The following is a 16,199-nucleotide window of genomic DNA, read 5'->3' as shown; positions in this document are numbered from 1 at the left end:
ATTCTAGTCCCCTTCTCCCTTTAGCTGGAAATCACAATCCCTGGGCCCCCCGTAAAGATTTCCTACGCCCTGAAATGATTCATTTGTATGTATTAGCCCATTAAAGTAGACTGGAGCCTGTTTCCCCTCTTGCCTTGATCCTCCGGAGGGCAGCGGCATCAAAGAGCCTCTTGAACTGCTGACGTGATTCTGGAGGCACCTGCTCTTCCTCCTGTTCCCAGGCCTAGAGAAAGCCACAAAGGATGTTTCCCCCTTAATGTCTCTAACTATCCCTTTAAGGATATTTCCCCCCATATATCAAGGCTCTGGCCCCAAGAGGCAGCTTCAATCTAGTAGGCTGGGACCAGCGATGGACTTCCAGCAAGCTCCTACTCCTTTTAGGGTCAAGGACTCAGGGCCAGGGCCAGAGAGAGCCCTGTTCTTCCCCATTGCTAACATCAAGTGAGTTAGGGCAAGTCAGCACTGAAGATTGAAAAGGAATGAGAAGATGCCCTTTCAACCCTTCTAACCTTAGTAAACCCTCCACGTAGTTTAAATAACATCTTTTAAAACTGGGTCTGGGTCTACAAGTCTCAGCTCACACTCTGAGATGCTCCCTTTGTGGTATGTGTGTGGTTCTGATTTGGGCAACTTTTGTAGATAACCATGGCTCATCTAAAGAGCCCCAGCTGGGGAAAGTCAGTTTTAAGCCATAAGGCTTTTTCTATAGGTAGTAAACAATTTCCTTAGACTTTGATGGGATAGCGTGCGGGAAATGGGACTTTTAGGAGAGGATATGAATGGGAAATGGTCCCAAAGTCCTGAGTGGTTGTTTTCTTCCCACTGACCAAAGCTGGAGAGGGATCCCTCAGGAGGGTGTGTTCCGGATTTCTTGCCTCAGGCCCAAGACTCCAACCATTTTATAATGGAATCTTTATTTTGTGAAAGTAAGTATGTTCATAGCTGGGAAATTGGGTAAAGTACTAATAGGTGGATTTTAGGGATGAATTTTAGGGCTTGTCTCTCTCTCTCTCTCTCTCTTTCTTTAACTCTCTTTTCTCCATATTTAGGGCTGTCTGCACACATCCATGCATGTTCATGTTAGCAGATACTGTAGAGGCTATGAGTATGTTTATCCCAGTAGGTATGTTCTCTGTATGTGTATCTACATATGTGATCTTGTCTGTGTGTGTTTGTCTACATGAGCTTTATTTCACCTATGTATTTGTGTAAATAATTGTGGGGAGGAGGGATTTTTTTTTAAGACATGACATATCTTTAGGTGTGTTATCTGATTTTTGAAAAGATATATGAACTTCTCAAAAAGCATTTTTTAAAATATATTTTATAGAGGAAGGGAGAGGGATAGAGAGTTAGAAACATCAATGAGAGAGAAACATCGATCAGCTGCCTCCTGCACACTCCCCACTGGGTATGTGCCTGCAACCAAGGTACATGCCCTTGACCGGGATCGAACCTGGGACCCTTGAGTCCACAGGCCGATGCTCTATCCACTGAGCCAAACCAGTTAGGGCTCAAAAAGCATTTTTACAATGCAATTTGTCAACAAGTTAAAATGAATATATTGAAAATAAACTGATCATTTCACTGTCAAAGGAATACCAAGTAGTAAATATCTGATTGGAGTCGTATCAGATAGGACATTTTCTAGAGTAGTCAAATTTCACTAATTTTAGAAAATCTAATGGGCCCAGCTCTCCCCTCCTGAAACAGTGAGTCCCGGTTGGCTGTGTAGGTGGTGGTTAAGGACATGGGCACGTCCTTTTTTGTGATCAGCTTCCAGTTCTACCACTACTGGCTCTATAACCTTGGACAAGTAATGTAGCCTTTTTTGTGCCTCAGTTTCCGCACCTGCAAAATTAGGATAACATTGGTACCTACTTCACTGGGTTGTTGTAAATGAAATAATTCAATTAAGGTGTATAGAACATTGCCTGGCACATAGTAAGCACTCAGTTAATGTGAGCTGCCATCGTTATGATTGCTATTATTATCATTAGATTCAGGGACAATTCCAGCTGCCCTTCCTGCAGATCCCGTACCTGGTGTTGGGGGCTCCGGAGAGGAACAATAGGGAAGAACCGGCTGTCCTGAACCGCCTCCCTGCTGAGGCCCCATTTTCCTCTCTACCCTGGCCCGCCCAGCCCCAGCCCTGCTTCCTGTGGACGTCAGGCAGTGATGCTCTTCCCCTCAGGCCTAGATAAAGGTAGGGTGGGCAAGACCCAGCCACTGAGCTCGCGGAAGTCAGCACCGGGCGCCCAGGCTGGCCAGGGCACAAGGTATGGTGCCAGCATACAACACTGCCTTGTACATGGCCACAAGATAAATGTAACTTGAGTTTTTAAAAGATGAGGCGACCTGCTAATGGCTACCGCTACAGCTTCACCTGCCCTCTTGTTCTCTCCTCTAAGGTAGCGGGGACTCATCTCTGGAGAAGGAGTTCCTTGGGGCCCCAGTGGGGCCCTCGGTGAGCACCCCCAACAGCCAGCACTCTTCTCCCAGCCGCTCACTCAGTGGTAAGTGCACCCTCCTTCCCTCGCCTGGCACAAGGCATCCCTGTTTGTGTTTGGCCCTCGATTCATCTTCCATTGGCAGCCATTTCCCCATCGCTGCCTCCCTCTGGTTTCCTGCTCAGAGTCTCTAGAATCACTAAGGAGCTCAGTGTCTGGGATTTCCCTTACTTCTGAAAGAAGAATGAACTCTCACTGCCAGGCAGGGGTGGAATTCACAGAGGCATGGGTGGGATTAAGGTAAAGACCCCAAAGAGAAAGTCTGGAGTTAGAACAGCAGGTAGATAGAATTGGGCATGAGCTGGAGTGAGATAGGAAATAGACATGAGAAGGATCTCCTCATCACCCCCCCACACCCGAGTCTCCTGCACAGAGGGTCCCCAGGACTGCCTCTCCTCAGCTGGCCCTAGATCTGTGACATTCTCCAAATGGTTGGAATAGCCAGGAATGTAGGTCAGAGCTAGAGCCAAAGCTTTCTCCTCAATGGCTCCTCCCTCCTCCATCCCCCTCCGAATGTTCCAGAGGGGAGTAGAGGGGCTCAGTCTTATGGGGTGGGAGGATAATGTAAGCCGTGTTGGTCTTCCAGTTTTACTCTCTCTTTAGCCCTGTCTCTTCGGTCTTCTAGGACTGTTTTCCTGACACTGTTACTTGCTGGCTTCCTGCCCAGGGCCAAGTCAGACATCTTTCTTAATGACAAGAGAGTGGAGAAATAGGCTCCCCTTAGCTTCCTCCTCTCCCCAGTGCTTTTCCCTCAAAGCCTATTTGCCTGATCGGTGGGACAGGAGGACAAGGTTGCTTCAGGTCCCAGCAGGACCCCGGTGTCACCACTCTGGACACCTAGGGCAGTGGTTGGCAAACTGCGGCTCACGAGTTTGTTGACTAATGAGTTTGCCAACCACTGACCTAGACTCTCGATTCCAATAATTACAGGCTGTTGTTCCTTGTGATTAAGCCCCTATCCCAGTGGTCGGCAAACTCATTAGTCAACAAAGCGGCAAACGGCGGCTCACGAGCCGCACGTGGCATGCGAGCCGCAGTTTGCCGACCACTGACCTAGGGCAGTGGTCGGCAAACTCATTAGTCAACAGAGCCAAATATCAACAGTACAACGATTGAAATTTCTTTTGAGAGCCAAATTTTTTAAACTTAAACTTCTTCTATCGCCACTTCTTCAAAATAGACTCGCCCTGCCAAAACTGGTTTGGCTCAGTGGATAGAGCGTCAGCCTGCGGACTGAAAGGTCCCAGGTTCGATTCCGGTCAAGGGCATGTAACTTGGTTGCGGGCACATCCCCAGTAGGAGGTGTGCAAGAGGCAGCTGATCGATGTTTCTCTCTCATCGATGTTTCTGACTGTCTATCCCTCTTCCTTCCTCTCTGTAAAAAAAAAATCAATAAAATATATTAAAAAAAAAAAAAATAGACTCGCCCAGGCTGTGGTATTTTACGGAAGAGCCACACTCAAGGGGCCAAAGAGCTGCACGTGGCTCACGAGCCGCAGTTTGCCGACCATGGACCTAGGGTATTGGCCTCCTTTGAAGCCTGAATGCCGGGCTCAGAGACTCCTTTTGGACTTCGGGAGTGCCATTCGGGCCTGGGGGAAGGCTCTCCCCTTTGCCTGTCTCTCTCCTAAACACCATCCCACCCTCCAGCCAACTCCATCAAGGTGGAGATGTACAGCGATGAGGAGTCGAGTAGACTGCTGGGGCCAGATGAGCGGCTCCTGGAAAAGGACGATAGTGTGATCGTGGAAGACTCGCTGTCGGAGCCCCTGGGCTACTGTGATGGAAGTGGGCCAGAGCCTCACTCCCCTGGTGGCATCCGGCTGCCCAATGGCAAGCTCAAATGTGATGTCTGTGGCATGGTCTGCATTGGGCCCAACGTGCTCATGGTGCACAAACGCAGTCACACAGGTGAGTAAGCCAGGGGACCAGTGAGGAACTCCCAGGTGGGCCGGAGAGACAGAGGCCGTGCTAGGAGGCCATGCCTGGAGTGGGGTAGCCTCGGAAGGAGAAGGGTCTCTCCTGGCACATTTTCTAGCTGAGGGAGAAAAAAAAAGGAGGGCTGAAATTCAGACTCCCCGAATGCCTGTATTTTCCTGGCACTTTCTTCAGCTCTTATTATAAAGAAAAGCTGATATTTTTCTGAGGAAGTGAGGGAGGGGAAAGTCTTGTAGCCTCAAGAAGGATCCTAGCTCTGGCCAGGTGGCTCAGTTGGTTGGAGCATCATCCCATACACCGGAAGGTTGCGGGTTCGATTCTGGTCAGGGCACATACCTAGGTTGTAGGTTCAATCCCCAGTCAGGGCACATATGGGAGGCAACCAGTAGATGTTTCTCTCTCGCTTTGATATTTCTCTCTCTCTCTCTTCTTTCCTCTCTCTAAAATTAATTTTTTAAAAATATCCTTGCCCTAGCTGGTTTGGCTTCGTGAATAGAGCATCGGCCTGTGGACTGAAGGGTCCTGGGTATGATGCCAATCAAGGGCATATGCCTGGGTTGCGGGCTCGATCCCCCAGTAGGGGGCGTGCAGGAGGCAGCCGATCAAGGATTCTCTCTCATCATTGATGTTTCTTTCTCTCTCCCTCTCCCTTCCTCTCTGAAATCAATAAAAATATTTTTTAAAAAAACAACACATATCCCTGAGAGCATCAGTCTGTGCACCAAAGAGTGGTGGGTTCGATTCTCGGTCAAAGGCATGTACCTGGGTTGCAGTTTCGATCCCTGGCCCCGATTGGGACACATGTGGGAGGCAACCAATTGATGTGTCTCTCTCACTTTGATGTTTCTCTCTCTCTCTCTCTCTCTCTCTCCCCCCCCCCCTTCACTCCCTTCCACTGTCTCTAAAAATCAATGGGAAAAAATATCCTCAGATGAGGATAACAACAAAAAAACATATCCTTGGGTGAGGATTTAAAAAAGAGAGAGAGAGAAGGATCCTATACCTAATGGGGGGAGGACTCCTGGTTATTATTTGGGCCCTCCCATCGATGGATAAAGAAGAAAAAATACGGAATATAGAAGCCTCTTCTCAGCTTCCTTGGGCTTTGAGCTCCTGGGGCAGAGAGAGCCCGATGGGGCTTGGCTGGTGATAAGGGTCTTTTGGCCCAACGTTCCAGGCCCAGTGCGCTTCTCCTGCCACAGCCCCTTACCCACACCTTCCCAGGATCCGGCTGCCCCAGCGATCTGTATTAAGAGGATGTGTATGCGTGGCACAGCCCTGCCTCTCAGAAATGTGTTCTGAGCGCGTTCCCTGAGCCAGTGTGGGGCAGAGGGTGGGGGCTGGGTTCAGCCTCTAGAGTTCCTCACAGCCAGTCCCCTGGCATCTCTCTCTCCCTCGCAGGTGAGAGGCCCTTCCACTGCAACCAGTGCGGAGCCTCCTTCACGCAGAAGGGGAACCTGCTGCGCCACATCAAGCTGCACTCCGGGGAGAAGCCCTTCAAATGCCCCTTCTGCAACTACGCCTGCCGCCGGCGGGACGCGCTCACCGGCCACCTCCGAACACACTCGGGTCAGTGACCTTTCCAGTGGGAGAGGGGGAAGTGGGGCCCCAGGACACCCCGCGACTTCTCTTGTCTCTGTGGGACTGCAGTGTCTGTTCTCCAGGAGGGCGTAGCACTCCCGGAGGGGACAGGGCCCTGCCTCTGTAACCCCTCCGCAGGGCAGCAGGCCCCCTGGGGAATGTGGGGGACTCTGAGGAGGTGTTTGCATCTGCCACACTCCGACGGAGAGCAAAAGGAGCACAGGCCATGTTCTTCTGTCCTGACAGTCACCCTTCCCTGCCTATTTTATTTTTATTTTTTAATATTTTTATTGATTTCAGGGAGGAAGGGAGAGGGAGAGAGAGATAATCACTGATCGGCTGCCTCCTGCACGCCCCACCCTGGGGACCCAGCCCGCAACCCAGGCATGTGCCCTTGACCGGAATCGAACCCGGGACCCTTCAGTCCGCAGGCCGACGCTCTATCCACTGAGCCAAACCGGTTTCGGCAATGCCTGACTATTTTTAAAGGTCATGCTGATGCAGAACCATCTGTGCCCCATCACCCCCCATTTCTGAGCACCAGGGTGACCCCTCCTCCCCTCATATCTGCCCCAGGCTCCACACTTGTCACCATCTTTGCCCCCTTCTGTCCTCTCCTTGACTTCCTCCTGGTTCCTGAAAATATCCATGGGCCTCCCAAACTGGAGGAAAGGAAGCCTCCGAAAAGGTTATCCCATTTCTGTTCCCCATCCCAAGAGGTCATCACCTTACCAGGAGTAGGAGCAAGTGCCTGGCGCTCAGTGTTTGGAACAGTGCCAGGGAGCTGGACTAACTCAATTTTCTAGCCCAGCCCAGACTGAATCACCATCTGCCTAATCAGCTGGACAGATAGCACTTTTGAAGCATTTTACTAAGTTTTGAGCTTTGGGCTGGGACTTGGGAAAAGGCCAGGAGCTGAGCTGGCAGGAAGGAGGGAGCTCAAGATTGGGAAAAGGAGGAAGGAGGGCAGAAGGGAAAGAATTCGTAGGGTCTGTCCTTGGAAACGTTCTTTGCTATTTTTCTCTTTTCCTAAACTCTCAGGGGCCAGGATTTAAAGGGACTAAGTAATCACCTCACCACCCTCTACTTTTTCCAGCCACCTACCTTGCTCTCACCTGGGAGCTGGGACCTCTTTATCTCTGTGTATGTGGAGAAACAACAGAGAGAAAGATCATCATTGATTCATGCTTTATAATCTACAAAGCATTTCACTTGTCTCCTCATGCGATCCTCATAATAATCCCAAGGTAGATGTTATTATCTCCATTTTGCTGACAAGGAAACTGAAAAAGAAGAGAAGATTTGCCAGTCACAGAGCTATTCTTTCTGCATCCTCACTGGAACCCCATCAAGATCCAGTGCCAGTCCTGCACCTTTTCCTGGGAAAAGGGGCGCCCCCCCACCCCGCTGGTTTGGAAAAAGAATAGCTTGGCCCCTAGAAATCTTACCAACAGCAAGGCAGGGGTCGGGTGGGTTTTGGAGGTTCTGTGGAATTATTGGGGCCAGAAGAAGACACGGATATACTATTGGGTCACATCTTTATGAGATGCTTTCTCTTACAACCCACACTATAAGAAAAAGGGGTTCCTCTCAGATGTTAAAATATTTCCCTAAGAGTCTTAGGTCAATGGGGTCTGTGACTTTAATCTCATCCCCCAGACACTGAGCAAGAGCAAGATGATAGTAGATTGGTTGAATCAAGGTCCAAGTTAGGCATGGGATGGGAGAGGGGTTCCTGGAGATACTTCTCCTATTCCCTGCTCAGTAGTAGCAAGATACATAAATTAAAATATACAATACCTTGTTTCTCTCACTTTTTTCTCTTCTCTCACAAACATCATCTCTCAAAAGTTGTCTTTCAAGGAAGTATTGATCTCAGTTTTCCCAATCTTTTCACTAAAAACAAAATCTTTATATCCTGTTCTTAAAAAAACAAACAAACAAACAACAAAAAAAACCTCCAAAGTTGTTCTCTTCCTTTTATACTCTTCTCCATTGTTTTCCTCTCTGTTCTTTCATTCTTTTTCTCTTCTCAAATTTCTCCATCAGATGATGGTTTTTCTGGGGCTCTCTCTGTATCTCAATGTAGAAAGACAGAAAGAATAATCAGCAGCAAAACGGGGCTAGCAGTAGAGGCAGAAAAGGACCGAAAAGGTCAGTGAAAACTGCCCCTCCCCGTATCAGCAGATCTGAGGACTCTCATTTCTGTCATCCAGCCCACTAGTTTCCCCCAAACCAAATCAGATCGTTCGTAAGCAAAAATCCCCTTGTCTGATAAACAACGCTGATACCGCCTGCCACATGGAAAGGTTAAACCACAGTGTGGGCCTCAGACTTTGAGATCCTGGGGTGGGGCCAGCCTGTCTGCCAGGGATGATCCCCTACAGAGTCCCTGGGCTCTTCTTTCCTCTGAGAAGCAATTTGGCCATCTTTTTTGTTATTGCTAATCCTCACCCAAGGATATTTTTTTCATTTATTTTTAGAGAGAGTGAAAGGGAGGGGGAGAGACAGAGGGGGGGGGAGGGAAACATCAATGTGAGAGAGACACATCGATTGGTTGCCTCCCACCCCCGCCCCGACCAGGGTTGGGGTTCGAGCCTGCAACCGCAATCAAACCTGGGACCCTTCAGTCTGAGGGCTCATGCTCTATCCACGGAGCCAAACCGGTTAGGGCCATTTGGCCATCTTGAGTCCTACCAGCAATCCAGTGCCCCATGACCTGGGTCCCCTCTCTCTTCCCATAGCTGCCCATTGTGCCTCTTCTCCGAGGTTTGGTCATCTGTCCATGCTCACAGCAGCAGTTGGGGAGGGGAAGACAGCAGAAGAATTCAATTGAGCAGCATTCCTTCCTCTTCAGGGTCCCTTTGCTCCTGGGATGGATGGGAGGGATGGCTATGTAGAGCAAGGGCACTGGGAAAAGTAACGTTGATGCTACTTGCTCCCTCTCTCCTGCCCAGTCTCCTCTCCCACGGTGGGTAAGCCCTACAAGTGTAACTACTGTGGCCGGAGCTACAAGCAGCAGAGTACCCTGGAGGAGCACAAGGAGCGGTGCCACAACTACCTGCAGAGTCTCAGCACTGAAGCCCAAGCTCTGGCCAGCCAACCAGGTGGGCTGTGGGCAGGACTACGGGGGAGTTGAGGGCAGAGCCGGAGGGAGTGGGTACAGGACAAGGGTGATTCCAGCACTTGCCTGCACAAGGGGAGCGGTCCGTGGGGAAGGGACAGTTACCTCAGTAATTGGGGTGCCAAGCACCCCAGTTAGTGCAGAGCCCCCCATAGATGCTGCAGGAAGACCCAGAGTTAGGGGAGGATTTGATCTATGTTCTTAGTCTAATGAGAGAGAAAGACTACAAGGAAGTATAAAATTGAGGGTCAGATGTATATACTTGTCCCTAAATTATCTGACCTGTTGCCGGGATGAGCTTTAAATAGGGTGAGGTAAGCAGACCTAATTTTCCAAGCATCAGGTATGACCTTCCGTGGCTCCTGACCTGCTGGTTTTCTCCAGGAGAAGGCTGCTGGGCCAGTGCTACCCCTACTCAGCTGCTACTCCCTGTCCCACCTCCCCCCACTAGGTGATGAGATACGTGACCTGGAGATGGTGCCAGACTCTATGCTGCACTCATCCTCTGAGAGGCCCACATTCATTGATCGTCTGGCCAACAGCCTCACCAAACGCAAGCGTTCCACCCCCCAGAAGTTTGTAGGTAAGAGTCCAGTGGTAGAGGAGACATCAGCTTTAAGCCACAGCTCATCTGTATCTGAGCTCTGGTGGCCATTAGATCAGTTGGGTCTGGAGATTTGAATGAAGGAAAGAAAGCGGTCTGGTCCTCAGAATCTATCCCCAAAATAGGTGCAGAATGAAAAGGAAGAAAGTACCTCAGGAGGGTGGGAGGGGTCAGTGTTGAAGACTCATGTGGTGGTTTTAGAAGAGGGTGTCAGGGCTCTCCCAGTTTTTGAGAATAGCAAGGACTTAAGTCTGTGGGGACTGAGACCTGAGCCCTTAGAGTCAGAGGGAGGAGGCAAGTATGGGGACCTCACCTGGCCCAGCTTCCCGAGGACCTGGACCTTTATAGAGAACTAGAGGCCCAGTGCACGAATTGGTGCACAAGTGGGGTCCCTAGGCCTGGCTGGCGATCAGGGCCAATCAGGGCCAGGCCAGTCGGGGCCTGCCGGCCAGGGCGAGAGACAGGGCTCAGGAGGTTGGCCGCCGGCCCCAAGGAGGGAGCCAGCCCTCGGCCCCCCTGGGAAAGTGGCCATGTCCACCACACTCACCCCCGGTTCCCTGTTTCAGCCCGAGGCCCAAAGACCCCAGCAGAGTTCTAAGAGGAGGCAACAGTTAGCCTGCCCGGGCATGGAAGGAACAGTAGGAGCACACTGACCACCAGGGGGCTGCTCCTGTGTTGAGCGTCTGCCCCCCGGTGATCAGTGCGTGTCATAGTAACTGGTCGACCGGTCATTCCGATCATTCCGATCATTTGGTCATAACAGTTGCTTAGGCTTATATATATATATGTAGAGAGAGAGAGAGAGAGAGAGATAATACAAGAATAATAAAGATCAGTGGCCTGGGACTGATACCTCTAAGATTATAGCCTAGAGTTGGGGAGCGGCCCCACAAGGGACCTAACCTTCAGGGAAGTAAATGAGGAGTGGTAAATCATGTGACAGCCATCCTCGTGGGTAAGAAAACAAAGGCATCATCCTGGGGAGCTCGGGAATCCTCCATGCCCAGCTCTGCTGAGAGCCTCTTCTCCACAGGTGAGAAGCAGATGCGCTTCAGCCTCTCGGACCTCCCCTACGATGTGAATTCAGGTGGCTATGAGAAAGATGTGGAGCTGGTGGCACATCATGGCCTGGAGCCTGGTTTTGGAGGTTCTCTGGCCTTTGTGGGGGCAGAGCACCTGCGTCCCCTCCGCCTTCCACCTACCAATTGCATCTCAGAACTCACGCCCGTCATCAGCTCTGTCTACACCCAGATGCAGCCCCTCCCCAGTCGACTGGAGCTTCCAGGATCCCGAGAAGCAGGTGAGGGACCCGAGGACCTGGCTGATGGTGGTCCCCTCCTCTACCGGGCCCGAGGCCCCCTTACTGACCCTGGAGCATCCCCCAGCAATGGGTGCCAAGACTCCACAGATACAGAGAGCAACCACGAAGATCGGGTTGGGGGGGTAGTATCCCTCCCTCAGGGTCCCCCACCCCAGCCACCTCCCACCATTGTGGTGGGCCGGCCCAGTCCTGCCTATGCCAAAGAGGACCCCAAGCCACAGGAGGGGTTATTGCGGGGCACCCCAGGCCCCTCGAAGGAAGTGCTCCGGGTGGTGGGCGAGAGCGGTGAGCCCGTGAAGGCCTTCAAGTGTGAGCACTGCCGCATCCTCTTCCTGGACCATGTCATGTTCACCATCCACATGGGCTGCCATGGCTTCAGAGACCCTTTCGAGTGCAACATCTGTGGTTACCACAGCCAGGACCGGTACGAATTCTCTTCCCACATTGTCCGGGGGGAGCACAAGGTGGGCTAGCAGCCCACTGCCCTCCCCTTGGTTCGCCACTCCACTGCCCCACCTACAGGAGTCTAGCCCTGTCCCCACCACATCCCAAGGAGTTGTGCTGTGTAGCCCCCACCAAGGGCTGCCTAACTTCACACTTGACCCTGAATCTTCTTCACCTATTCTTCCCCCTGACTGATTCAAGCATTGTGATGAAACAGGTTTTTGCTTATGTTTCTCCTTTTTCTCTTAACCTCTCATCCCAGTATACTCAGAGTTATTTATTAATATAATTAGCTGATTTTTCTTTTGCATTTTTTAACTTATATCAGTCACTTGCCACTCCTCCACCCTCTTGCTCACAGTCCCCTTCCCCATTTAGGCCTAATTTTTCTCTCTGTTCTGGCTTTCTCCAACAGCCCCGGGGGTGGGAAGCTCCTCTTAGCACTAAGAGACCTTGAACTTCTTGCGTTAAGTCCTCACTTTTGCATTGTGTGATGCTTCAGTTTTGATGCTGATAGCTCCCTCTGGCCCTACCTTAGCTCTGTGGCATTATATCTCCTCTCTGGGACCCTTCAGCCCGGTACTCCATACCTCTTGTGCCCTCTCACATTAGGCAGCTTGCACTTTTCTTAAACAAATGAAGAATTCCCTCATTTGGAAGTAGGAGGGGCTGAAGACATTCTCCCCAGTCACTGTGGGACTGAGGGTCTGGACCCCCCCCCTAGTAACAGGAGTTCCCCAATGCCCACATTCAGGATCTCCCTCTAGGATGTGATATATCTCTTCCCTCTTCTCGAACAACCCCCAACGCTGCTCTCCTTGCTTCAACCTGCCAGTCTGCTCAGTGGTAGCTTTTCTCTCCTTGGAGTGCCCCAATTTTATACTCTCAGGGGCCAAAAGGATGGTCTCTGCATCCTCTGTCTCTGACACGTTGGGAGCCATAGGTGCCTAATTGGGAGCCAGGGCATGGGAAGGGGGTTGTTCAAAATTCTTCTTACTCTCCCACCTCTCACACTTCTTCACTCTAGTTGACCTCCCTAGGCTCTCAGGGACTCCTGCAGTCCCCGTCCTATGAGAAACTAGTGGGGTGCTGCCTGATGACGGGGTATCTCAACCCCTCGGTCATACTGCCTTCTTCTTCTCCCCCCTCAGCAGGATTCACCTTAGGGAGGAAAGAGTGTCTCTTTTCTCTCTTCTAATTTTCAGTGTAACCAAAAATTATCCCAGGACGAGCAAGGGAATGTGCCCCTTTCCCTGTTCCATTCTTGTCCCAGCAAGAATGGGATGGGCACAGCTAAAAGGGGATCACCTGTTGCTGTCCCCTTCTCCACTCCGCTCCCAGACGTAGGGCAGGAGGGGCACTCCTCCTGGCTACTGCAGAGACGCTGGCTATTTGGGTAACCTGGTCAGCGAGAGGGGCAGGAGGAGACACAGCTCCACTGCAAGCGGAGGTCTCTCTACCAGAGCTCCCTGCCCAAGGCCACAGCCATCCCATTCTCTGCTTCCTTGAGATTCAAACCAAAGGCTGTTTTTCTAGAAAAAAAAAAGTAGAAAACCAAACACAACACCTCACAAGTTGTAACACTTGGTCCTTCTCTCTCCTTTTTCTTCCCTTCCATCTTTCTTTCCACATGTCCTTTCCTTATTGGCTCTTTTGCCTCCTACTTTTCTCACTCCCAATCAGGGATAATTTATGCATTGCTAAAGGATTGGCTAAGGAACAGACCCTGGGATCAGGGCTCTGAGAAGAGTCTACCTTACCCTCTTGCGGGAAGGAAGACACTAAAAAAATTTCTCCTCTTCTTCCTTCTTTTTCTCCCCCATTATGTGGTCTCTCCCAGAGAACCATATTGTCAGGGAGGGGCATTGTGGGTTGATTTTTCCTCCTTGACAATGTAGCAATAAACAGATGCTGCCAAGGGCAGAGGATGGGGGAGTTACCTGGGAGGAGAGTGGTCTCTAGAGAAGGGGAGAGTTTTCTCATCAGCAACATGGAAACTGGCTCCTTCAGGATGGCAGCAGAGATGAGATTAATGTCCGGGGTTCTCCTCAATTGTTCTGATTGCTGAACCCCTTCCTGTTAGACCTACCACCTCTTCTGTGTATGCTGTCTATTTGTTAACACCTCATAAGGACTAGTCCCTTCTGGGGTATCAGAGCCTTAGGGTGCCACCATCTCCTCCCCCAGTCAGATTTGGCACCTATAACCTCCTGGAACATGAAGGACTATGCTCTGAGGCTGTGCTCTGAGCCCATGAGAGCAGAGACTGGAAGGCAAGACCAGGTGCTAAGGAGGGAGAGAAGGGCACTCTGTCTCTCTCCAGACCATCACTGCACTTTAACCAGGGTCTTAGGTACAAAATCCTACTTCCTAGAGCCTTTCAGCTCTGGAAACTCAAACACTCTCATGCTCTCTCTCCCAACTCCTTTTGCATAAAAAGAAAAAAGAAAAAAATACACTGAAACCCACATGGAGAAAAGAGGTGTTTTCCTTTTATATTGATACTCAACACCACACACAAAAGAATTTCTAAATAGACACTTTTCCAGATCTTTGTTTTTTCGTGTCAGTGTCCAAGCTGCAGGTGGGATTTTGTAATACTTCTGGCAGCTTCTGTCCTTGTGTAAATAATATATATTATATATATATTTTTAATTAGAAGTTATGAAGAACAAAAAAACACAGAAGCAAGTGCAATACCACCTCTCTTCTCTCTCTCTCTCTCCCAGGGTTTCATTTGTAGCCTATGCTTGGTGTCTCCTTGGATTTTATCCCTTCATCTGCTCCTCTTCCTCTGACTCCCCCACCCCGCCCCCTTTTTAAAGAGTTTTTCTCCTTTCTCAAGGGGAGTTAAACTAGCTTTTGAGACTTATTGCAAAGCATTTTGTATATGTAATATATTGTAAGTAAATATTTGTGTAATGGAGATATACTACTGTAAGTTTTGTACTGTACTGGCTGAAGGTCTGTTACAAATAAACATGAGTAATTTAACACCCTGGTTGTTTTTGCAGATTTCCTTTGTCTAGTTTTTCTACTTGGGGGATGGGGGATCCTTGCAGCATGTTGTGCTAACTACTGAACATTTGAAAGTAAGTAAGTCTAAGATTGAGAGGAAACCAAACAAGATTACACAAGCTGGCCCTAACCGGTTTGGCTCAGTGGATAGAGCGTCGGCCTGCGGACTGAAAGGTCGCAGGTTCGATTCCGGTCAAGGGCATGTAACTTGGTTGCAGGCACATCCCCAGTGGGAGGTGTGCAGGAGGTGGCTGATTGATGTTTCTCTCTCATCGATGTTTCTAACTCTCTATCCTTCTCCCTTCCTCTCTGTAAAATATCAATAAGATATATTAAAAAAAAAAAAAAAGAATACTCAAGCTGTTGCTACAGAAGAACTTTCAAACTAGAATGGGAAGTAGAAGAGATTTTCCTACCAGAAGTGCCTGCAGGTGAGGAGAGAAAGCCCAACATGCCTATCTATCTAAAGCAGAAATTTATCAAACATTTGTTGTTGAGTACCTACTGTATGCAAAACATATATGCCCAGGGACAAGTTACAATAACATGAACACTCATAAATGCCAAGCACTGTGCCAAATACTTATTTAATTGTAGAAACAACCTACAAAGAAATGATCACCATTACCAGTGAAGAAATAAAAGCCCAAGAGAATAAATAACTTGTCTAAGACTCATCAGCCAATAAGTGACAGAACCTGGATATGAACCAGAGGTGTGTGACCAAAGTTTGTGCCCATCCCTTTTGCCATGGAATGCAGCCAATGAAAATCCCAAGAAAAGCCGAGATAGGCACATTAAGTTGGTTTTGTCTTAAATACATATTAACTATTTTCTGTTCCCTTCATTCTGAATTTTTTTAATATATTTCATTGATTTTTTTTTTTACAGAGAGGAAGGGAGAGGGATAGAGAGCTAGAAACATCGATGAGAGAGAAACATCGATCAGCTGCCTCCTGCACACTCCCTACTGGGTATGTGCCTGAAACCAAGGTACATTCCCTTGACCGGAATCAAACCTGGGACCCTTCAGTCCCCAGGCCGACGCTCTATCCACTGAGCCAAACCAGCTAGGGCTCACTCTGAATTTTCTTTTCCTATCTACCTCACTGCCATTCCATATGATAGTGTTTGCCTTCCTATGTCCATGACACTACTAAAGTAAAAATTGGAGACACTTCCATCTAGAGTCTATCATTTTCCATTCTCCATTGAAACGAATAAATTCAAAATAGAGACTATGAATATAATTGTTTTGAAGCCAAATCAAAAGTTAGAAAATAAGCCCCAGCTGGTTTGGCTCAATGGATAGAGCGTCAGCCTGTGGACTAAAGGGTCCTAGGTTCGATTCGGGACAAGGGCATATGCCTGGGTTGCGGGCTCAGTCCCCAGGAGGGGGTGTGAAGGAAGCAGCCAATCGATGATTCTCATCATTGATGTTTCTGTCTCTCTCTCCCTCTCCCTTCCTCTCTAAAGCCAATAAAAAAATATATTTTTGAAAGTTAGAAAATAAATTTCAACCGCACTAAAGTGGGTTAGAGGTTAGGAGAAACCATGATGGCTTGTTGGAGGGAAAGTGAGTCTGGTGTATTCAGACTCCAGAATGATTCTTGAATAAATGAACAGTTGGTCTCCCTCTATATCATCTTGGGTCTGAAT

General features: G+C 49.3%; 1 protein-coding gene across 10 annotated transcripts in view; it reads left to right on the top strand.

Annotated features, from left to right (window-relative positions):
- IKZF4 (IKAROS family zinc finger 4) overlaps positions 1–14,478 on the top strand; it is a gene marked incomplete at its 5' end in the record, with an annotated part of 28,466 nt that extends 13,988 nt beyond the window's left edge. For 2 of the 10 annotated variants that reach the window (XM_080662000.1, XM_080661999.1), the window contains 8 exons: positions 2,001–2,206; positions 2,412–2,516; positions 4,161–4,421; positions 5,850–6,017; positions 8,987–9,136; positions 9,605–9,736; positions 10,791–11,502; positions 14,252–14,478. In XM_080662000.1, coding sequence (XP_080518126.1) covers positions 2,179–2,206; positions 2,412–2,516; positions 4,161–4,421; positions 5,850–6,017; positions 8,987–9,136; positions 9,605–9,736; positions 10,791–11,502; positions 14,252–14,345 — 1,650 coding nt within the window. In that variant the 3' untranslated portion in view covers positions 14,346–14,478. Of the gene's footprint in view, positions 1–153; positions 182–832; positions 931–2,000; positions 2,207–2,411; positions 2,517–4,160; positions 4,422–5,849; positions 6,018–8,986; positions 9,137–9,604; positions 9,737–10,790 lie in introns of all 10 variants that reach the window. The other 8 variants (XM_080661996.1, XM_080661993.1, XM_080661998.1 and 5 more) reach the window with 6 other exon arrangements.
- Positions 14,479–16,199: the final 1,721 nt, after the last annotated feature.

Source organism: Plecotus auritus (assembly GCF_963455305.1).
Source record: "Plecotus auritus genome assembly, chromosome: 3".
NCBI lineage: Eukaryota > Metazoa > Chordata > Mammalia > Chiroptera > Vespertilionidae > Plecotus > Plecotus auritus.
Note: the sequence above shows the minus strand (reverse complement) of the source record. Positions and strands in the feature narration are given on the sequence as shown.